The sequence below is a fragment of the Pezoporus flaviventris genome, unplaced genomic scaffold (genome assembly GCF_033815535.1).
Source record: "Pezoporus flaviventris isolate CSIRO_AGI_PZ_B2104156 unplaced genomic scaffold, CSIRO_AGI_Pfla_v1 ptg000025l, whole genome shotgun sequence".
In the NCBI taxonomy this organism is placed as follows: domain Eukaryota; kingdom Metazoa; phylum Chordata; class Aves; order Psittaciformes; family Psittacidae; genus Pezoporus; species Pezoporus flaviventris.
The window spans coordinates 4,007,959-4,033,039 of NW_026892573.1; the positions used below are offsets into that span (position 1 = coordinate 4,007,959).

The following is a 25,081-nucleotide window of genomic DNA, read 5'->3' on the forward strand; positions in this document are numbered from 1 at the left end:
AAGACACTTTAAATGTGGCTTTGTTTACATCAGTAAACAAAGTTTACGTTAGTTTTGAACTGGAAGAGTCAAAGTAAATATCACTTCCTATGGCCCATTGTTCCACCTGCTTCCAACTCATACCTTACAATGTATGGACTTTCTTTCCTGCCATGGTTGTACAGAAGGAAGCATATGCTTTTGGAGAGAAAAGCATTCACACAACTGCAAACAAATCTAATCTGAAATACATTTTTGCAGAAATGATCACTTTTTTGCACAATATTTGTAATTGGTTATGATTTCATTAACAGGCAGTTTTAAAAGCTATCACTCCTGTATGCTGAGGTATACATGATTGTTGAGACAGAAAATCTCCCCTCAGTAATTCCATAAAGTTCTTGTTTTCATTGACAGCGCCTGAATCTCAACTGAGAACCAAGCTAAAGCTTCTTGTGGCTCTGCTGTTGTACAACACAAGAATAAGTTTTTTACACACTTAGAGCTTCAGAAGAGCCCGTGTTTACTATGGCTTCCCTTGATAGCAGTGTGTAATGAGGATTACACACAGGGAAAACATTAAATTAAGGACTAGAAGGTAGTGTTTCAATTAAGACAAATTAAATTACCTCTCTAATAGCATGAACACAAAATAATTTATTTCTAATGCAAAGGTGATTCTACATGCACTAAAAAAAAAGGAAGAGTGCAAAGTATTACACAATTAAAACCAGTCCCAAATTAAAGTGTCAGCAATGACTTTCAAGAAATCAATATATAAATCCATAGAAGAACAATCTGTGTATTTTCTCCTTTTGCCTACTTCTGCTGCTTTATCTTTCTCATGCAAAATATAGTTAAAATATGACACCCTCACTCTGTCAAAGCTTTGGCTTGGCTTCAGTGTACCTCCCATGTCTGCTGCACACATAAAACAGTTGAGCTACTACTGCAATCTTCCCAAGTCTTAGACAGCAAATTCCTCACTGCAGTTCATCTATCTACAAACTGCTCCTGTAGACCAACCTTTAACAATTTGGAAGACTGCAAAGCTTCAGACAGATGCTGAAGCCCGTGGAAGATCCCATAAGGAGGTCCTTGAAAGCATCGCTCATGCCTGACAACCCCCTGAAAAATGGGCCCTCTTTCCTTAGGTGCCAAAGGCAATATTTCTTTCTGCTCAAAAATTCCTCTTGAGTGTTTGACAGGCTGACAAAGTATTTCTTCTTTTCTCTGAACTTTTTCTCATCATCTATCACCAACTGACACAAGATCAAAACACCACCCTGGTCATGGAAATGGAAGATAAGGAAGAGGACTTCTGTTCTGGAGGTACCATCTTCTCATACTGTGAGTCCTCTAAGGAAGAAAACATGTTCCAGGAATATGGTGACTAGCTTCTAACTGGTGTGGAATAAATGTTGTGCGAGTGAGTGATGGGTGGGAAGAAAGGCATACGACAGATAGGAGCAGGGAAAAGCTACAAGGGAAAAGAAGAAAGAAATCTTAGTGAAAAAACCCTGATACTTTTAACAGAGCAACAGAATCCATGCAATACAACTGGCCATTTATTAAACAAACAAACCAGCAAAGTGACCTTCGTGACTAGAAAATGGGCTTTGGCTTTCTCTCAGTGGAGGTTCCTGTGCCAACAGCAGAGGCAGCTTCTGGACTTTCAAGGCATTCCCATGGCCAGCATCTGCAAATCACCAAGTTTCACAGAGAGATTCTGGAAGCAGGTAAATGCTGCTTGCTTTCCCAAGCAGATAACCTCAGTATGGGTCTCACAATCATTTCCTTAAAGTCTTCATAAACAGCAAGTGGATAAGGAGAGGACTTTCTGCCAGAGCTGGAAATAGACAAAAAATTTAGATCTGGGCCTTGACCAGGTGACTTATGTTTCAGAAAGCCCATGGCAACAGCAGGCAATGTGGAAAAGCAAACCGAGGTATAAGAAGGTGGTACAGAAGTCACAGCCCAACCTCAGGGATTGGACTGGATCTCTCTTCTTCAGAAGAAGGGAAGAAAGAACCATCCCTCAGAGATACAGAAGGTATCTTCAGGTACAGGTTACCACATGCATCAGCCATTTGAGAAAGAACGTGATTGCACAGAGCAGTCATGCTGGGGACCACGCTGGCAATTTAATGGTTGCGATGATTCAGTGTGACTCTGGCACCATTTAAACCTTCCTAGTAAGGATACAGCCTCTGTGGCTGCTTTATTCAGCTTTTTAGATGTCCTGATCAAACATAACATTAAGTTAACAAAGGACTAAATGAAAAGACATTGAGGGGAGAAGCTGCAGACATGAAAAAAAGCAGTTTTAGACAGTGGCACTGACTCAGGCCAAGCCTGTAGGAGCTCCTGCCCAGATGTACGTGTGCAGTCCCTCTCAAAAAGAAACCAAACCAACAACAAAAAAGCAGCCCCTCCATTTAACCAGGATCTCTGGCATGTAGCATCAGCCAGACAGGTTATCAGTAGCACTAGTGCAAGCCGCTTGTTCCCCTCTCAAAATTATGAGGACATCATCCCATTTCTTCCTCACCATATAAATGCAATGTCATAAATGAACTTTCCAAGTAAAAAAAATAAATCATTATTTTCTAACCAGAAAAAGATCAAGCTGGTAAGAGAGAACCTTTCCTGTTCACATGGGCCACGTGACTGAGTTCCTCCCACTGGCGTCTGCCACTGCTCAATGCCTACATTTGCAAATGTACTGCTCATAATTTATGGTTGTTTAACCAAGGCTTAAAAAGAAAATAACTTTTTGAAAGCCATGAATGATGACTTCCCTGAAATACTGAATGTAGCTGCCATCTAGACCCTGACCCTCTCCTCACAGCTGTTCCATGTCCTGACAGCTCTTGGCACTACAGGGCTCCAGGCAAAGCTTTGACAAAAAGTACCAAAGCTCTTGCAATGCAGCTTTTGGGGGCATCACAAAAGTAATTATCCAAAGATCAATTAAATGATACCTGTATACAAACATGTCACCTTCTGTATACTGAAAAAGCTGACAAAATGCTTTTGAAGAACGCAAAGCAATTCCAGACCTAATTTTTTTGCAAAGTACACAAATCATGTTATCCATTCCCAATTTGTCCAGAACTTAAAACCTTCAGGAGTAGCAATAGCAATATCACCTACGTTATAAGAAACAGATCAACCAGGCATAAGAAATGAGTAATCTTTTTGGGTCAATGTACTATAAATCGTTGTCTGAGCTGAATCTTGCTCCAGCTTCCCAGATCTTTTCCTATGCAGGACTCCTTTTCTACTAGTGAGTATTTAAGATCTACCTTCATGCAGCCAGCTAACTGGTTGCCTGCATCTTTGGTACCTGAAGGAAGTTAATCCAGTGATTTAAGAGGAGATTGCATCTGATTCTTTGCAGTGATGGACCTTGTGCTATGCGCTCTCTCCCTTTGGCCTTTCAAATGTTTCGTTTTGTCATCTTGAGAATATGCTACAGGACACCTTCTTTCCTTAAACTTCATCTGAAATAGGGTTTATTTGGGTTTCGAGATAAATGCCAAGGTTGAGTTTGTTCTGGAGCTGGAAGAAGCCCTGTTTAAGGAGTTTTTACTGCCCTGTTGAGTACTCTTTAATATTTTTAAGCTTTTCCAGGTGAACATCTGAAGGAACTGCAAGAGGTAGAATGCACAACTAAACCAAACAAAACCATGTTTGCTTGCATTACCCCTTCCAGAAACCACGCTGAAGTAGCCCTCCCCATCTCAATTCTTCCCTCTCCCATAAGCTTGTAAAGCAAAGCCAGCAACAAACAACAAACAGCAGTAATAAATAAGGCTCATTTTCAGCTACATTTGTGCAATTCCCATACCTAAATCCCTAGGCTGCCACAAGCTCTGGAAAAATACAGGGAAGGAAGTTACAAGTTCCACCCAAAACTGAGTTAGCACTTTAGAGAGACAACACTCAGTTCATTGAAGTGATCACATAACCAGCCACTGACCTAGTCACATATTTGGCCATACAGAAAACTAGAGACAAGATTATAAAGCCAAAAGTATTTTTGAAAGACAGGAGGATCAATGCTTTTCACACCTACAAAAACAGGAACAGTTCGTTGCAGTGCATCGCAGCCTTTTACAAGCTATTTCTCCACAATAGCCAAACACCTAATTTCTTGTTAATAAATGCAAACCCTGCTATTAGCCACCATCTGGTAAGGAGCTGCCTGACTTTTACAATAGGAGTTCCTTGCTGAAGCCTCAGGACTCACAGGATGTGGTTTAGATAATCAACTCCTAACTGAGAACCGACTCAGATAAGAACAGACATATTCTCCCTGCAGTGTGAAAGAAACCCATTTAAGTTACTTTGAAGCTTATTTCTGAATAGCTGGCATACAGTAACACAATTTAGAAACTGATATGTAAAAAGCAGTGAGCAAATAGCTACTGCTCCTTCTAGTCATCTGGAGTGTGACTTTTATTCAGCATTTTATCCTAGCACACTAGGTGAAAACTACTGTCAGATACCAGAATTTGGGGAATTCTTCATCACAAGTGGATCGATTCTACTGGCATAAGTCAGTGATACAGAAAAACCCACATTTTGGAGGAGGATGTCTCTGCAATACTGTAGAAGTTAGAACATTTCAACCAATTTCTGTTCTGCCCATGCCAGTTACAGGAAGCAACAGGAAGCTTTCGAAACAGCACAAAGATCTGCTGGAACAATAATGACCTCAATGTTTGCTTCGTGTTTTACACCACATTTTTTCCTTGTGTTTTTATAATATTCCTATCAGCAACTTGCATGAACATGATTTCTTACACTGTCCCATACCTGCTGCTCATCCTCCATAACGTTGCTGGCAAATTCAAACACAAGCTCATTCTGCTGTACAACTGCTGCCATAATAACGCATTCCCAGGTCTCAGCTCCACATACGAAGAAAAAGCTTCACGGATGTGAAAGAACAGAGAGCGCCACTGAGGTCCAGCTGGGCAGAGAGGCAGGATCACAAAATGAACCGAGTATCAGCGTTCGGATTCCTTAGATCATCAGTGTTCACGGGTTCTTCTCTTCTCAAAGGGAAACAAACCCAAGGGAAATCCTTTCCTGAGTTGCTCTTCCCACCCTGATAGCCTTTATCACTGTGGAGGGAAAAAATAATCCAGTTTTAATGAAGAAAAGATTCCTTTAGCAATGTGAAATAGTAGCAGTCACAACAAAGCTTGCTCTGAACTATAACTGTTCCATCTAACTCCAAGCAAGTCAGATACCTTTGTATCATCAGAGATATTACTTTTACTAATACATGACAATTTTCATTCCCTTAAAACTGCTTCAGGAAGTAAGACATCAGTTTCAGAGTGTTTCATATTAAAAGCACGAGATTAAAGGAAAGTTACAAAAGTAAACAAAAAGAAAATTCACCTTTTCATTCAATTCATATATACACTTTTCACATTCACGCGTAACTCTCACCTTTAAGTTATATTCAACATAAAACCACAAAACTCAGACTGACCTACTCAGCTGTAGGATCTCTCATGTGTATCACCTTTCTTCTTCAAACACAGTTCAAATTTAGTCAAGTTGTTATTTTGAGAGTAAAACGCTCTAGAACTTGATTCCCACAGTGCCACACAGATGAAACTAGTAAATAAATAGCTTTGTACAATCCAGAGAGTCCTGAGTTCCTTCGTGGAGCAGATCTTCAGCTACTTGTTAAAAATGCACTGTAAACGTATCCTTATCTCTACCACAGGCTCACAAGCAGCCGGAAGGAAACAGCACTGACCACGTCATGGCAAATTAGAACAGGCAAAAAACTGCACAGTACAATAGCAAAGAAAAAACCTACTCCGAACTATGGAATGTAAACAGCTTCACTGAGGGTTGGGAGAACACAGCTCCCACGTCCTCATTTCCTCATCAGCGCCAAATGTAAACCTGGCTAACATGAGCTTAGAAAGCGGTGTGCCTGTGTCACTGCTGGGGGAAAAGGCGAGCTCAGAACGTAATCTAACAGTAACAGAAACAGGTGCCTAAAACTGGGAAACTAAGGGATGCTGGTGCCTAGGAATTTAAATCCATACATTTTTAAGGAAGCAAAATATATGGTGCCTAATGTTCAGATCAAACTTCTTTAAACTGCCCCTGCTTAAGGGTTGCTGTGACAGAAGAATAAGGGGCAGAGGTTTAACATACACCCATCCAGACTGAGACCCTCCTTAAAGCCTTTGGGTGACTGCAGTGCCCTGGTGAGGATGACTATCTGCCTTTGTACAAAAGACTTAACTTCACCTTGTTTTTGCAGTAGGCTGAAATACAAAAAAAAAATGAAGGGCATCTTCCTCTCCCTAGTGCCAAGCAATTTAATTAGGGAGGATCATATGTCACAGGCTTATACTCCCTCACTCTAGGAAACGTAACAGCTGTTTTTCCCATATAGGTTGTGGTATTCCCGGATTCCTAAGTCGTGATGGCAGAGCATTTAAACCTCTAGATCCCACCTCTCTAAGAAATCAGGAAACCCAAGATTATGAAAACAGGAGAACCTCCCCAACTTCCAAAGCACGATTTAATGAGCTGCTAAAGAGTTCAGAAGAGTAGCCACAACCCTAACTAGGGAATATCTGCATTAATGAGAGCTACATGAATGAACAGAGAAGGAAGGGCTTTGGGAACCATGACTGTTCAACCCCAGCCCTTCCCATTTTGCAGGATGACTTGACTACTTAAGGTTTTCCCTTTTCAGCAGGCTCTGGCACTGCAACCATATAATCGTGGGTAACTTCACTAAACGTAATTACTTGGCCTCACCTTTTAGAAGACAAGAATGCCATTAAGAAGTTACACATGCATACCAGCACAGTGCAACTAAGACCAACTTGCCCATCCAGACTCCTACCGTTCTGTACACCAGCCTGAAAAGAAAGTACATGGCCATATAATATACAGTTTAATATATCCTGCAGACATAATTGAAGTGGGTGAATCTGTGTCAATAGGGACATACCAGCTCTTTCAGAAGAGAGGACAGGTATGAAAATAAATATTTGAGTACAACTTCTATTTTGGTTAGTGCCTAGAAATAAATTGTAACTTTCAAATAAGATTAAATAATAGTATTTTAAGTCAATCCTTCTAATCAGTGAAAGGATTCCTTCACTCCAAAGTATCACTGGGCAGATAAAAGAAGCTCCTCAGCTTCCAAATGGAGACTTGTTTTAAAACAGGGGTTAAACTAATTGTCCAGAGAGAACCAGAGCTGGAACACAACAAGGGCTTATAATCATCTCCGTTATATTAATTGAAGCCACATGTGTGAACAAAGTCCAGTAACTTTCTAAGGCCAGTAACAATTAACAGTGTCCACATGAAATCAGGGCAGATGAAGTGTTGGAGATGCAGGCTACCTAATAAGCTCCTGAAGTATGAGGAAAATTGGAAGTACAGGCACTGTAAGACAGATTTTAGAAGTTCCCCATGAGCATTAGGAACTGGCATATTTTTCCATAGTCACTCATCATTCTGGAAGACATTAATATTTTACAGTAAATAATACACTACCAGGATGCACACTACATGTGCAAGATCCAGCAAACTTACTAAAAGCCATAAAAAAATCTTTTATTACTTTTTATTAAAAAAAAACAAACCTATAACAAAACCCTTAATGCAAAACTAATCATCATGATTTAATACCACTTAAGCCAGCAGCAGTATAAAACATCTGATCTCAAAGAGACTCACGCACACTAGTTAGAACAGTCGCGCTTCATGCTAAGATGAAGTTCTTAATCATCCGATATGGCTGTAGGAACAGACATTGAAAGCTGTTTTATGGATCCTGCACCATGGTGATGCAGTGATGGAAGACTGTTCAGCAAAATGCTCCTTCTCCCCCTCCCCAAAACCAAAGGAATCTATAAATAAAAGTCAAATGACAACTTCTTCTTACAAGAAAAGGAACATCTAACCACAATATTATGACCAAAGTCAAAGACAAGTGAGAGAACAGAATTTAGTGAGCTTTTATATCAAACCTTACAGAGGTTAGGCACTCAAACTATTACTATTTACAGGGAATTTTCATTACTTCTTTGGTGGTACACAGTAATAGCAAATAATCTATCGGGCAACAACAGCATGGCAAAATAATGCAAAAGTACTGTCCTTTAACCCATATAACTTTCTCTGGCATACAGAAAACAAGAGCAGCTTTTCACAAAAGCCAGCACAATCATAAACCAGCTATATTCTCCCCAAAATCTATTTTTATAAAGTGTGCTTTCATTATTCCAAGTATCACAGGATCCTGCTGTCTATAGGCTAACACAAACAAGACTATTGTTTTTACTACAGAATGCCACTTATTTTCCTGCCTGATTTTATGTACATCTGTGAGTAGAAAATAAGTTATTTGCAAACAGCATAAAATGCATAAATTGTAGTCGCATGCACAATAAGCTTGGCTACATACAAATAGTCACAGAAGAAAGAGAACCAAGTATATATTACCAGAAAATTTATATCACGTTTTCAGAACTACAGAGTAAGTAAGGTTTTACTTTCATTTTTACTAACTGTTGTAGTATAAAAAGCAGTATTCAGACAAAGCCATATAAATAAACATCTGAATTTTGCTTAATCCTTGAAACTGAACACACATAAATTATTTCAATCCCTCCGGAAGTTCCCCTCTTCTACTGATTTCAACATCTAGAAACAATCTCCTCAGTCAGTCTGTCAAAAAGCACATTCAGCTGAGTTAACCCTTAGTACACTGCTACTCTGCTGTCCCAGAAGACACGTTGTAGGTCTCCTTCCAGTCAGATGTCACAACATTTTTTCCCACAGCTCTTCACCATATATACCTTACACTGAAGTCTAACCCTGTTTAGGTGGTTCAACAAAGCTTGTTAGAAACATCTCCAGAACCATTTTAGGGCCCAGTGGTGAAGCTGCAATACTGCAACTAGGCTCCAACTAGGAAGTAACAAATCCACAATTTCTCCTTCGACTCCTGACAAGACGAGCCAGTGTAGCCCATCCTGCCTTAGCATCTGAACACTGTAATGCAGAAATAACACAGCTGCACCACGGTGGAGCAGGTGGAGCAGGCATCAAAGTGCGAGGCACAAACCCAAAGATTTGCTGAAGAAGCCAGCTATAAACTTGGAAGGTTCAAGTCTTGGTACTGAGAGCACCACAGCTGAGCTGAAAGATGCCTCCAGCCAGCAAGCTACTGGATCCAGGCCCATATAGCACTGCTAAAGATGGCTGCAATCATCCTGAGCTCCCTTTTTTGTGAAATTAGTAAGAACATTTGTACATTTAAAATTAAGAACCAGCTTAGCTGCTTTAAGATTCAAATACACACCTGAACCCTGAGTTACTGCAGAAATGACTCAACTCCCTTAGCACGGAGACAAATGACTTGGGGTTGAAATTTCCCATTGATTTGCTAAGACAGTCTGCAGTATTAGCTCTAGCCTAGAAATGCCAAAGCTGGGACTTAACAGAAGGGCAAAGCTGAGCCCCCTTCTCAACACACCTTGGATGTGGGAGGAAGAAGGGAGCAAATGAGAGGATAGGGAAGAAAAAAGACATCACCTGGAAATACTGGACTGAAGGACTGAAAACCATCCTGGATGAGGTCAAACACATGGAAGGTACCACCACCATTTCACTCAAGTTTCTAAGTCCTTTCTACCAGTGGAGGTTAGGGATAGACCAAGCCAGAGCCAGTTCAGACTCTGCAGAGTTGCATCTTTCTAAGATACTGTACAAATAACACATCACAAAGTGTGGTTTTCTTCAAAAGGGTGGAAAAGCTGAATGGTATCACCGTTCTCATAATGCAGCAATCCCAAACCCATGATGATCTTTATGTATGGTCCACACTAAGCATAAATGCTAACAATAGAGTCCTCTGGCATTCGTCATGGATTGATTATTCCTATTCAGCAATATCAAGAAATTGCACAGTACAGTGGCTTTGAACCACGTCCTCGGACCCAGGGCATCTGTAGCTGGCAAAGTGATGAGTAAGAAGAGCAAGTTAATACATGTTATTTGGCGTAAGAAGTTTCTGAAGGTTCAGTATTTTCAACTGTTCACACAAATTAAAGGAGGTAGGAAAACAACATGGTAAGAGGGCATCACCGAGGAAGAAACAACACAAGGAACAGCCTGAAATCATCTGAGAGCATCCATGCTGCCTTGAGGAAACTGTGCAAAAAGCAGCTGACATAATAAAAGTCAACAGTGACCTTTGCTGAGCTTTCATTAAGGACAAAGAAATCATCAGTATCAATAAAACGTTGTTTTGAAGCTGGGCTGCAAAGCAGCCTGTGTCACCACGGGCTCTCAGTATATATACAGCAAGGAGGACAGAGTAACAGGGTTCATCTGTTAAATATAAACAAGCATAAAACCAAAACAAATTGGCACAATTCAGTCAATACAAAAGGAGTGAAATGAACCTCCCTTTCCCTAAATTCCACATAAAAGCACATTTATTCCAAAGAGAGCACAAAGCACAAACATAACCAACAAGTTCTTTTTTGCCATCACCAAAAAAATCGTATTTTCATCTCTCTTTCTGGCAACTACCCCTTTTATCCTGAATATTTAATGAGGCAAGACTCCTTCCAGCCTATTAACAGTAATGGTCCCAGCACTGGTTACAGACTCCTCCACCCCTTAAAACCTTTCTCTTCCAACCTCCCATGTTCCCTGATAGTTTCAGTAAAAGTCCCTTTTATTTAGCCCATTTATGTTACACAGCTGTTGAACACACCAGTGCTAGGAAATCTAAATAAAACTAGCGTGGTTGAGGCTTCTTTCCCCTCTCCTAAAAGCATGCTCAATGTGTAAAGGTAGCCCCAAATCACTAAATGTGCAAGCAGTTGAACACTGTAAGCAACTGATTTATGCTGCAGCAACAAAAGATCAGGTTACCACTAAAAAGTCAGTCCTAAACAGGGAGCTAAAAGGTACTGGGGAGAGGAAGACCCTCCTCAACAATACTGCTGGAGCTCTTGAGCTCTGCACAAAGTATCTGAACATTTGCTAAGACAAAGAGCAAGCCTCCCCAATCTGATCAGGCAAAAAAAATGCCATGTTAGGTTTTAGTCACCTCCCCATAAAGTGTTTGCTCTTGCAAAGCAGAGACAACTCAACAGGAAAAATTATCTATAACTTGCCCTAAAGCAAGGGAGCAAGGGCACTTTAGGGGGAAGCAAAGGTCCAAACCCTAACCCCCACTTTCCCATCTTCCTGGGAAGAAAATAACTGAATCTTGCACTTCCATAGATTGGATGCATGGTATAAGAAGAGGTTAGGGAGATGGGACGCTACAATGCTGGCACTCCCTTCCTCTCCAAATCATGTCAGAGATTAGACCTTCTCCCTCCCCCCCCCGCCCAAAACTTCTTAGTGGATTCAAACACCATTCTGCAGCTGTCCAAATTGCACTTTTTGGCACATTAGACACATAAGAGAAGACGAGGGTAAATGTTCAGAAGTGGTTATGTGATTAGCAGCCTTGGTTATCTGTAGGGCTTTGAAACTCTTCAGATTGAATTTGGGTTACTAACACCTCAGCTCACAGATAAACTGCATTACTCTAACTGCAGGTAGACAGAAGCAAGGTAAAGTTGCTTCACTGCACAGCACCTACTCTGCATGCCTGCATGGATGCACGCATACACAGAGCAGCTGCAGTTACATAAACATGCTTTATCCCCACTTTTGTATGTGTACGTGCACATACACAAACATATATACACACCAAAATAAATATACGAAATGTGCGACCTTCTGCTGACTTTTTACTTTTGGTGTAGCCATTTTGGCCTCTGAAGATGCAAAAAACTCCGCAACCTCCCACATCTCTGTACAACAAGGAGATATGCAGAAGTGCTCCTTCTCTGCTTCCAGTTTAGTCACCTCCACCCACTGCTGCTCACCACCACCTCAGTACTGCTGGGAAAATGCTTAGCTTGACCTTCCTGCCATCCACTGAAGTCCAAACAAATTACATTATCTGGGCCCCCCAAAAAAGGACAGTGACCCCAAGGCAGCTCACAGGGAGCTTGCACAGTCTGCCAAGCTTGTGAGAACTCAGCAGTTCTTGGCCTTGCAAAGATGACGTAGTTACGTAGTTACTGTCAAAGAGGGGGAGAAGCCTATTTGCAACTCAGGCCTTACTACCACTGGCCACAAGAACACCATCACACAGAGCTTCCTGGTGACCAACTGACAGTCTTTCCAAAAATCCCTCCATGATGGGCTCTCTAAAGGTCTCTTATCCTAACACCAGGTCTTGTTACGAGGAACATGTCTGAAAGCACGGCCTTGTTTAGCAACATAATATGGATCCCAGGACCATCTTCAACCAGTAATATTCATAGCAAAGACCTGCTTCTCCATAGTGGTACATGTGCATGGTCATTGCCACTAAACACAGAGGCTGGGGAGCATGGTTTGCTGTTCCAAGCTCCCAGGAATCACTGATGTGTCCTACCCTTTGGTTCTGCCCATGTAGTTAATTCACCAGTACTGGTAAAGAGAAAGTGAAACTCTCAAGTGCTCATATTTCCCAGCTGATAAAATGACAACAAGGAGACATTCAATTAAGTCAAGAAGCAACTAGTTTTGAAAGGATGAAAGGAAAGCAATTTAAAATGCATTGGCCTGGATTTACTTGCTCAAGCTTCTTGCTAGACATGACATAAGGCAAAAGCTTAGGAAAACTAGAAAATGTTTTAAAACCAGCTCAATGTAATTAGACCAAATCAGCCTCATTACATAAGGATTTATTTTTAAACAATGGAAAACACCTGTCATAAGGCAAGACAAACCTCCAGTAACAGACTGCAACCACACATCTCTACAGGCAGGGGTTTGCTCTAAGTTTTTCCTTTGTAACTGCTCACTTCTGGATTCCTGTATTCTCCACCAGAAAAACAGTAATATATTAAACACTCCAAAACCAGGGTATAGGGACTACAAGTTTGATATGACACTGCAAGTATCAGCATAGTCTAGCTCATCAAGAGGTAGGTGACAGTAATTATGGAGAGGAAAACAAAACATCTCTCATTACTTCCTCTCCTACAACACTCAGTTTATGCTACTTTATCCCATAGTAAATTTACAGAGACAAGATTGGGTTTATGCGTTGTCACAAGAGAAACAAACTACCAGCATTAACAAGTAACATTAGTATCAAAGATACCTTACTGTTCTTTATATTGCACAAAGTCCCCAAAACATGGTTAAAACAGATACCAAGAAAACTAGAAGTTGGTAAAATCTCAAGTCCTGTTCAGAGATGTCTGTAAACCAAATGAATTATTCCAGTGAAACAGAATATATATTTCAAACAGCACCCTCAAGGGGTTTCTTGCATTTCATAGCACCTTTTAAGGAGCATTAAGACGACCATCCTATAAGCAACGCAACCTAACATGTGAGATGCAGCTAAGCCAAATCTTACTGATCTCAAAGGGAAGGGTCTCAGTACAAAGAGGAATGAAGGGCTGAGCTCCAAGACAGCTAACACAGGATATGAGAAAAACCTGTAAAAGAGGGTGGAGGGAAGAACTGATTGACCTAAAGAGGTTTTGCTCTTTTGATTAAGGCATGCACCCAAGAGAATGAAGTAGTGGCAGTGGGAGGAAGGAGATCAGGGGAAAAGAACTATAATTGCTTTGGCTAGGTGCCAGGCTTCACAAATTACCTGCTGCCAGTCTGTGCCCAATACTGATACAAAACTGTCATCTCTTCTCAAAAAACTGCTTTGCCCACAAATTAGCAACACAGTCGATTATTTTAAAATCACCTGCAGGTAAAAGTGAAGTTTACCAGTTTTTGCTAAAACTGCTGGCACAGACTGGTATATAAATGCACACAGAATATACATATTAAAGGGGAAAACAGAAAATAAGAGGCCAGCAGAGATCAGGTTCAAGTCAAAGATGCTACAGGACCAACCTCAGTAAAAATTCCCATTCTTTGCAACTTCTGCAACACAGATTTTTAGCATTCTATGGATTTGCTATTAATCTATTTGTAAATGTTTCCAACTGGACTGTCAAGCATAACGAACAAAATGTTTAAATAAGTTCAAAAAGACTCCCTGGTGTAGCCATAGAAATACTGTGTGATTTGTATTTCCCTGCCCAAGTATTTGAGCAGCTTCAGAAATCTGAATTTAACTGACATACATCAAATGGAAAGGGGCACAAACCAATCCGCATAGAACTTGCTGAAGCCTTCCCCTTCCCAAGCACACACAGACACAGACTTCATGGCTCAGCTTGGTTCTTTACTCCTGCTGACGATGTGCATGTTCAAGACTGCATTCGGCAACTCAGGCAGGTTGAGAAACAGAAAGGGTCTTACCTTTGCAGTGTCTTTAAAGAATCTGTATTAGAGTAGATTAACCAATGTTTCTGCTGTCAGCCTCCCATTTGCTGTCAACCATCAGCAATATGAACAGTCAAAGGCCTCTGGAGCAGGCTGGTATTAGTCAGCTAGACTTGAATTTCCAGTTCTTTTATACTGCTGTCTATTTTCCTTCATTAAGTTAGCCTGTCCTACCCTTGTATCAGATTACATGGAGCCAACATTTACAGCACCTTGCAAAACACTCCAACATATCACATACCTAAGTCTGCCTATACCTGTTGCCCTCAATATTTAACCCTTACTACCAACAGGGAAAACTTTTATTCTAGAATATAACAACTAAAAAACATCAGCTGTGACAGTGATGATTCAGAGGACTACACCAGGTATCTTGTGTTACAGATGCCTAGCTTTCCTATACGTATATCACACACCTTGGATTTAAACAGAGTTTTAACAAAAAAATGTGTCTATTCTTGCACCTCACCCAGCATTGTCCAAGCAGCCTCTTTCTTGGGCCAAGTGATCCACTTTGCTAAAGCTGAGAACACAAGGTAATACTCACACCATGACACTCATACAGGTGAGCTAACTCAGGAGAGCACGGATGAAACACACCAGAAGAATTTTATCTGCACACTGCTTTAACCTAAATCTTTACTCAAGTAACTTTTTAACCCTTCAGACAAGAATCACAGACCAAATCAAAACAAAGCAAAAAATAAACGGCTACGAGGACTTTATTGCGAAACAGTACAGCCTGTATCAAAAAGCACTGCAACTAACACTTATCTATAAGCTGCTTTCTTAACACAGCATTAAACAAGTATTTTTGGTCTTTGAGAGAGTCTAGCTCTGGATTTAGAAGAGCACTTACATCCATACTTAAGTTAGCATTGTGGTTAAAATGATGTGCAGGTAAAATGCAGACAAAACCATAAGATTTTTCAGTCTTTCTTATTTATGAAGTTTATCAGTTAAAGCACATTTTTGCAAACTTTGCCTGAAGCTTTTTAATCTTTGTTACAAAGATCCTCATTTAACTTTACCCACAAATATCACAGAATGTTTAGTGTTGGAAAGGACCTGAAGATCATCCAGTTCCAACCCACCTGCCACAGGCAAGGACACCTCACACTAGACCATCGCCCAAGACACCATGCAGCCCGGCCTTGAACACTGTCAGGGATGGGGCGGCCACAGCTTCTCTGGGTAATCTGTGCCAGCGCCTCACTGCCCTCACAGTGCAGAATTTTTTCCTAATGTCTAACCTAAATCTACCCTCTGTCAGTTTAAAGCCATACCCCTGCACTATCAGTACTTCTCCTTATAAAAGTCCTTTTCCAGATTTCTTGTAGTGTCCCTTTAGATACTGGAAGGCTGCTATGAGGTCTCCCTGGAGCATTCTCTTCTCCAGGCTGAACAACCCCAACTCTCTCAGCCTCTCTCCATAGCAGGAGTGCTCCACCCCTCGGAGCATCTTTCTGGTCCTCCTCTGGACTTGCACCAACAGGTTCATGTCCCTCTTGTGCTGGGGACTCCAGAGCTGAATGCAGTACTTCAGGTGGGGTCTCACAAGAGCAGAGTAGAGGGGCAGGATCCTTCGACCTGCTGGTCACACTCCTTTTGATGCAGCCCAGGATATGGTTGATTTTCTGGGCTGCAAGCACACACTGCCAACTCATGTTGAGCTTCTTATCAACCAACACCCCCAAGTCCTCTGCAGAGCCACTCTCAATCCATTCTCTGCCCAGCCTGTAGCTGTCATTCAGAAATTAAGTCCTCAGTTACATATTTCCAGTGGTTAGACCACAGGAATTCCCAAGTGAGGTTTTCCCACTAGGCATGAAGTGACCCGTGTTCTCCAGTCTGTAACCAGACACAGCACAGCACCCATACAGTGCCCAAACACATACCTTTCTTATACATCCCCAAGGATTCATTTTATCATCCAGTCAACTATGACCATCAAGATTACTTCTTGTAAGTTCTTTATGAAATAGTTTGATGAGAGAACTAAAAGAAGTAGTACTATGATATTTTTCTTGTTTTTAAGGGCCTGGAGAGTCCAATACTATTACTAACACAGCCAGGGAGTTAATTTATGAGATTGAAACATGAGAGACACAACTCCTTCAGCAAATCTCTCAGAAAAATTAAAACAAATCCCCTAATTGGTCAAAACCCCAAAGCTGATGTTTGCACTAAGCTTTCACACAGATTCCAAAAGGCCCCCAAAAGCAACAAAAAAGCTCAACCCAAGACTGAATGACACCACCTCCTGATATTTCACAAGCAGAAATACTTAATTCAAAAAAGCCTGTAGAAACAGGAATTAAAGGTAATACAAGAAATAGCAAACCATACCTACAGTAGGCAGATAGATAAGGAAGAGTTGTAGACAGGGAAGTCAGAGGTATCAGTCATATTTCATCAACACCCTCCCATGAACTAACCTCCAGGACTGACAAGTCTGGGTTTTTTTTTTGTTCCTACTGTCTTTTCTAATGTAATGGTTTTTTTTTTAGCATGAATGCATTCAAATGCATTTTTGGCTTAATCAGGTTCCTTGCCTTAGTTCAGTCAGAGTTCACGTAAGAAGTCATGTAGGCCATGACAGACTTGTTCCCTGAAGTGGGACACCAAAACAAACTCCAACCTCCAAGCTAGTTTGTTACTCCTGAGGGGAACTCTTCCCCTGATTGCTAGTGTATAGTGTTTTCACAGATTACTGTAGCTGCAACTCATTTGTTGCTTCAGGCCTAACAAAAAAAAACTGAATTTATTTAAAATTATAGCATAAGGGAGCTGAGCTTTTAAACTCACAGGCAGAAGGGCTAGGGCTTGTTTGGGGTAGGAGGCTGTAACTGCACATTTTCTCTCAGCACAAGTCACAGCTCTGAGCTGGTACGTGCTTTCTGCATGGGTAATTCATACCAGTGCTCCTGGTCACAGCTCAGCACAGTGAAAAGCAAGAAGCAACAGAATACTCCAGATACGCTCAAGTAAACACAATTAGTAAGCTCTCCTGCACAGAAGCGAGCAAAGTCACCCACCAACCAGTTTGCTCTGAACTGAAGGAATACTCTCAAAACATTAGTTTAAAACTGAATTTGAGCTTGGAAACAGCTTTAAGAGAGCACCAATACACACACAGGTGAGGAGGGAGGGACATGGCCCTGGTTAGAAAAAGTGAGTATTACATAGCCAGAGGGACTCAAAAAACAAAACGAAGCAAAAGAAAAGCACCACCACTGAACCTCAGGCTCTCACTGTAACTTGTTTGGTACACAAACCACCTTCTTACTAGACAGCCAACTACTTATGGGTGTGGAGTGTGCAGCACAAAGAGCTCTATGTGCAGGTTATCCCGATAATCTCCTCTAACGCAGACACACTGAATATACCTCCACTGTACCCAGAAAAAGAGACAGAATTGTCTCATCTCTAACCCTTCCTAAGGCAACTTCTTTGTGCCTGCAGAGACCTGGCCTTGAACACTTCCAGGGATGGGGCAGCCACAGTTTCTCTGTGCCAGTGCCTCACCATTCTCACTGTGAAAAATTTCTTCCCTATGCCAAATCTAAATCTCCCATCTGTCAGTTTAAAACTGTTGCACTTGTCCTGTCACTACAGGCCCTGGTAAAAAGCCTTGGTGAGTCTTCTAAGACAACCATAGAATCATGGAATAATTTGGACTGGAAAGGACCTTTAAAGATCATATACTTCCAACCCCCTTGCAATGAGAGGGACACCTTCCACTTGCTCACAGTCTCATCCATTTGCTCAAGGATCAAACTGCTCACAGTCCTATCCAACCTGGCCTTGAATGCTTCCTGGGATGGGGCTTCTACCACCTCTCTGGGCAAACAGTCCCAGTGTTTCACCACTCTCATTGTAAAAAAACTCTCAATCTCCCTTCTTTTAGTTTAAAACCGTTACCTCTTGTCCTGTCACCACAGGACCTGCTAAAAACTTTGTCCCTATCTTTCTCATAAGCCCATTTTAAGTATTGCAAGGCTGCAATAACGTCTCCCTGGAGCCTCCTCTTCTCCAGGCTGAACAACCCCAACTCTCTCAGACTCTCACCACAGCAGAGGTGCTCCATCTCTCTGAGCATCTCATGGCCCTCCTCTGGTCCAACTTCAACAGGTCCACGTTCTTCTTGTGTTGGAAGCCCCAAAGCTTAACACAGCACTGAAAGAGGGGTCTCACGAGAGCAGAGTAGAGGAGGAGAAGAATCACCTCCCTTGACCTGCTGGTCACACTTCTGCTGATGCAGCCCAAGACCCAATTGGCTTTCTGGGCTGCAAGCACACAATGCTGGCTAATGTCCAGCTTTTCATGCATCAGTAGCCCCACGTCCAAGCACATGGAATATGGTGGTGCCTTTGAAGCCTGCATAGCTGTCCTGAGCTGACAGGCTGCCTTTTTTAAAACAATGTCCTTCAGCTGCTTGTTCAGTATTATCTCCCCCTAGAAGCTGCTGCTGGGTTCAATCAATGAGGTGATGAAGGCTGCCCAAACTGGAGAAGGAGCACCAACAGTATGAAGAGTAGAGGCATTACTGCAGTACTGAACATCCATCCATCCAACCAGCCAGAGATTAGTGTCTCTAAAATCATGCCTTTAAAAACTCTGCAAGGCGAGAGACCACTTACACAGTTACAGCAGAAAAGAACATTCACTTCCGCCATAATTAAAGGTTTCTAAACTGCCACTTTTAATGCGCTCTAAAATGCAATGTGTTCACTCAGATTATTCTGAAAATGTGTTCTTCATGATGTTCTGTGTAATTACAATAATAAATATATTAACTTGCAGCTATGTACGATAACACAGAAACTAATATTCCCATGCCATCTGTACATTTTTCTTCTAATAGATCAGGATAGCTTAAATTTTATATTCTGAAGTATTTGCACAGGGTGGGATTGAGAAGGGAGACTATGCATCTGGGGAATTTCAATCTAGTGATCTTGGCTTTTAAGAGAACATAAATTATCTCCTGACTTGTTGCTAGATTAACAATTCCCACCATGGGGTTTCAAACAGTGATGAAACATGATTTAAAGACCAATAAGATAACTATAAAAAAGCAAAATTATTTAAGAGTGATGTGGAGAAGGTGCAGGGTCTGCAACGGCCCCTCCAGGGAAGGCAGAGTCTGGACTGGCCAGAAGCTCTCATTTCATAATGTCTGGGGAAGTGATGGTGCTGAAGTCACTCTCACATGAACGCACACCTGCTCCTGGGGGACACAGGCATTCACTCGCTGCTGAAGAACCAGGCACAGACTTTATGAGTGTTAGATGAAAAGACCCACAGAATCAGGGTATTCTGGAAAGTTCCAGAGCCCCCACACAGCAAGTGTAGAGAAATGCAAGCCGCACCTCTTCCTCTTTTCATCATTCAAGTTCCTATGTCTTCGGCAGAACTAAGTCAGACATCCAAGATGCCTGCTGCGCATGTCCCTGTGCCATCCCACCACAGCTCCACCACAGGGCTCCGTGGGTTAGCCTGACTCCCCAGCTGTGGGGAAGCAAGGCAGGAGGGTGGGGGGAACCAAACAGCCCAGGCAGAACAGCCCCAGTCACCTTGGGCTGAGCTGTGTGCCCAGCTTGCTCTCATCCTGCAACAGAAGGCAGCACAACCCTGCCATAGCCACTGGCTCATGAACCTGGAGACCTCTCTCTACCTCCCCTCAGCTCCATAGAACAAATAATACAGATATTACTGTACCCAGGCTCATAAAGATGCTGATATGCAGCTGGCTGGCTCAGGGGATGACCACTCTTGCTATGCCAGCCTCAAGGGCAAAGGTACCACAATATTCCATGTCCTTATTTATGCAGGCAAATGCACACATGCAAACACGTGCCCACGCACACATATGTACTTGCCTTCTCCCTTGGGTGCTGTTTGAACAGGGCCATTGCACAAGTCCCCCTGTCCCTCCCAGAACAGAAGCCCTGCCAGTGTCACACACAGTATAAGGGTTGAGCAGACATGCACCCATACAGCTTCTACCATCAGGAAACAAAAGAAGAACAAAAAAAATTACAACAACAAAGGTGAAGAGGAGGTTAAAGTGGCAGATTAACTAGTACCCTAAACAACATAATGCAGGAAGCGGTTGTTTTACACAGTTTCTATACCATCCCTTCATTTATCCCCCAGCCTCCTTTCTTTTTCTCCTTTTCTGTCACCTAACATCCAATCTACTTCTGTGAAGCCTCACTGGCTTGCTGTGATCAGAGATACAATAAATCAGTATCAGAACTGGGGGGGTAGGAACATGCCTTTTTTCAAGATGCCATGGACTTCAAGCAGAGTTTCACAGAGGTTTTACCACCTGTTCACCCCCCAGAGGGTTGTGTCCCATATCCCTCTCCCAAGCAAGACAAGACTATCAAAAATGGTGCTCAAAACCAAAAGGAAAAAAGGTGAGCAGAAGCCTCCCATCACTGTTAAAGGTTTCTAGTGCAGCTACATTAGAAATGTGAGAGCTGGTGCCCTTCACAGAGGCAAAATGCAGAGCTCTGCCCTTGTGGTGCTGGCTCCTGCAGCAACGTGTGGGGACCAGGAGCTGCTCCCTCAGGGTCAAGCCACTGCAGAGAGCTTCGAGCAGTGTCTGCCTCTGTGAGAGCAGGGCCATATCCTCTCCCCCACCTCTCATGCAGGATGCGATACAATGGCTTAATGAATAAACAGTTTAATGGAAAAAAACAGTGTTCTGTGAGTTAAGCTGTCACATGAGGAAGAAAAGAGCATCAAATTAAGCAAAAAGGCTGAAATGAATCTGCACAGTTCTAATTATAATTGTGATGTGCAGAGTACTCAGTTCTCTAAAATCTGATGCTGGGGAAGACATTAGAGTTTGAGCTTCAATAAATTAACTATGTTGTAATAATGTGCATATCTTCAGAGATCATAAAGCCTACTTAAGAACCATTAAATCTTTTAGAATACAAGATTTTATGTGCTTTTTCTGTGCACTTGTAATATAAGTTGCTTATTAAATATAAGTTGTTTATTAATATCTTAAGATTAATATCTTAAGATATTAATATATCTTAATATAACATTAAGATACATTAAGTTATATAAGCCAGAGCTGTCTGAGAAACATGCAGATCCACAAGTGGACTAAAATGAAGAAAATAATAGTAATAATAAAACAAGATCACAGCATCTTACAATAAAAACTCACTGGGTCAAGTAATGTGGCAATTTCCTGCCCAGAAATATATTCATGAAATTGCATGACTTCACACCCAACCTGTTAATTTCTCATATGCACTTAAGAACTCCTACATTGGTAGCAGAGGAAAAAGAAACACTGGACCTCAGCTCTCTCTCTCGCTGTGTTAGAGTAAGTTCTATGGTTACTCTTTCACAGTTCATGATTCAGGAGTTCAAGTACTGCTTTCTGCTGAACTAATTAAATTCCGGTCTCTACTCCCAGGTGTCTAAACAAGGGCTTTGAATGGATAACTATGTCAAAAGCACACAGTCACAAGTAGGCTCGTGAGAATACAGTTTGTTACACAATGGCTGCCCAGGGCAGGCAGCAGAGTTGTCATCTCTGGGTGCATCTGCTCCCCTGCTCGTGGTTTAACTGACAGGAAGCATAGCAGAAGATACCAGGACCCAGCAAGGAGTGTTTCCTGCCTGCACAGCCACATCCCCCCTGATGTGCTTGTCACTGAGCAACCTCCTGCGCAGGCCATGGCCTGCCGTGAGGGGGAGAAACTCTGTGACGCCTTTGAAAAAACACAGAAAGAAATTAAGTAAATTAAGCCCAGGCACACAAAGGCAGCAGCCGAATGGATAAAATGTAAGCAGATCAAGAATACAGAGACATGGCCCCAGAAGGCCATCAAAGCAGGGTATAAAACATTGGTGGTATGTTCTCATCCTGCGTGGCCCAGGACAACACACAAGCCAGCTCCAGCCTTCCTTAAACAGGCCTGTACTCCACCAAAAAAAATCAAGTTACTTAACAGATGAAGAAGCAAACAAGCAGAATCTTCAGATATGAACAGGACAAGGGAGAATAGTTTTAAAATGAAAGAGGGTAGATTTAGATTAGACATGAGGAAGAAGTTCTTCGCTGTGAGGGTGGTGAGGCACTGGCACAGGTTGCCCAGAGAAGCTGTGGCTGCCCCATCCCTGACAGTGTTCAAGGCCAGGCTGGACAGGGCTTGGAGCAACCTGGTCTAGTGGAAGGTGTCCATGCTCATGGCAGGGTGTTTGGAACTGAATAATCTTTAAGGTCCCTTTCGAAATCTATGATTCTATGAACCACGACCAGTGGCAGAAACCACAGTGCCAAATATGCCAACTACTCATTTACATAATGGGACCACCCTGCTCTGGAAAAAGTGAGAGGTTAGATGATGTAAGGGGCTTTTCTAACACTAATACCTAGAGTAACACCCGTTAGTCTACCACAAAACTGAAATGCTGAAGTCACATTTTGTACTAACAAAATAAGCACAAGAGTTAATACAACTTAAGCAAGCAAAGAACCAACTGCTAGACAAAGCAAAATTTCAGTGAAAAGCAGAAACTCCAGCACATCTGTAATTTCTACCTATATGTGAACCAATGTGCTTTACTTAGCCCCTCTCCAACTAGTCTTCTGATCAATCTTCGATTACCCTATAGTGTCACCTGTCAGAAAACTTTCTCCTTAGCCAATCTAAAACTATTACTTCCAGGTAGGATGAGAAATTATTAAGATGACCTCATATCCTTCCTCCACCAATGGCCAACTGGTGGTATAAAGCTGAGGAAAACCAATTTTGAGCTGTTTCTGCAGGGTTACAACTAAAGCAACAGAAGACATATTACTGGTGTAATTAAGCTGGGAAATACAATAACTGGTAGATCTCTAACAGACTTAATACTACCATCTACTGCTACAGTCTAGGAGCATTTTCTGTATAAGATTAAAAGCAGTAAAAAAGTCTTAATTGGACTTCATGGAGATTCTGGCACATTTTATCCTTTATGGAACCGGGGCTCTCTACCTAACATGTGCTCCATCCTACGGTGCTCTCCATCCCCACCCCAGAAGAGCTGGAATAAAAATGCCTTTCCATGGTGATTGGTACTGATGGTAGAGCAGCAACCTCCAAACCTGCAACTTCCTGAAAATGACCAGGCTCAAAATTCTCCAGGTTTCTAACAAGAAACCTAGTCTGTAACTATAGTCCTCCAACAGAGCACACTTTATCCTCAGCTTTCTCATGCTCCCATCTGAGCACTGTGACCATCTGGTTATGCCAGACAACCACAGCTGTCCAGGGCTTCACAAGACGAGACTACATCCCTCTATGTCACCAGGTACTTCACCCTTTCATGCCATGCAAGGCAGAATGAAACCTCTGAACGAGGATGCACCAGACATTAAGAGAAAGCCAGTGGAAGAACTTGTAGCAGAAGCCCCCTTCTGCAGCATTTCTGACCTCCACTGCAGACGCAAATCCTACCCTTGACAAATACTCCAGTAATCCCAAACAGCCAACAAATTAAAAAAAATACAAATTAATGGTTGCTCAAAAGCCTTTCTGAACAAAAAAGCCTTGAAGCATGAGCTGAACCTTACTAAATTTTGCAGGACTGGCAAAAGGGCTTAGAAAAGAGCTGAAAAAAAAACCCAACCCAAACCCCACCAACCATTTATTTTCCATCTCAGACTGCAACAATACTACATAGCCAACAGCATTCTGTAGATTTGCATCTTAAGTCACTCTGGTCATATCTTGCAACATGTACTGGCAGGATTCAATGTTTTCCTAAGAAAACTGGGGTGGCAGATGCTGACACTGATCCAGAAATAGTTTACTCTCAAGCTGGATATTCTTTTTAACCCTGAAAGTTCATCTGTGTCCTGCTAATGAACTACAGATTGTATTACAGCAAGCGTTTCAAGATTCTCATATGCATTTATTTTCATGGTGTGTTACTAGTGTGCTAATGCTAAGCATAACATCAAAAAAGCTGTATTTACAAACATAAACATCTTTATTATCTTGATCATATACTATTAAATTAGCCAGAAATTTAATGTAACAGCAGCATAGGACTGGAATAAGGGTGGGGGTATTCCTTTACAACTGATTTTGTTTAAGATCATCTCAGTTTTCAGGCTGTGTGTATTAAAAAAAAAAAAAAAAGAAAGGTAAATGTTGTGGTATTTGTATTTATAACAGCAAAACAAAAATCAGGATGCCTCAGTTCTTACAAATTTGAAAGTCTCTTCCTTGAAGCTGCTGCTGGGTGGCATTAGCAAGTACCATGCCCCAAACATCATCTCTGTTTCTGACAGCGCTATAGAGAACAGGGAGGAGTGCTCCTCACAGAATTGCTTTTCCGGCACAACAACTACAGTCAACTTGCCTCATGTCCCTGTAACTAGCAACCTAACTGTTCCGCTACGGGTGTGTTTAGGTGGGGCAGGAGGGATCACACTGAAGCTCCATATAGAGAGAGAAGCAAAAGTGAAATCAAGCTGATGGACACCCACTGACGAAGCTCCCTGGACAGCATGAAAGAAACTGCCTGCAGAGATTTCTATCTGTTTTAACCAGAGGGGAACGTGATTTTTTAAACCCACAGTGTCCTTTTAATAAACACCCCAAAGAAGACATTTTCCAGATAACCAAGGAATTTTTTACAG

General features: G+C 41.8%; 1 protein-coding gene across 1 annotated transcript in view; it reads right to left on the reverse strand.

Moving 5' to 3' along the window:
- Window positions 1-25,081, reverse strand: part of ELF1 (E74 like ETS transcription factor 1) — a 65,655-nt gene that overhangs the window by 32,865 nt on the left and 7,709 nt on the right. Inside the window, exon 2 of the mRNA XM_061457278.1 lies at window positions 4,804-5,114. Coding sequence (XP_061313262.1) covers window positions 4,804-4,875 — 72 coding nt within the window. The 5' untranslated portion in view covers window positions 4,876-5,114. The remainder of the gene's footprint in view (window positions 1-4,803; window positions 5,115-25,081) is intronic.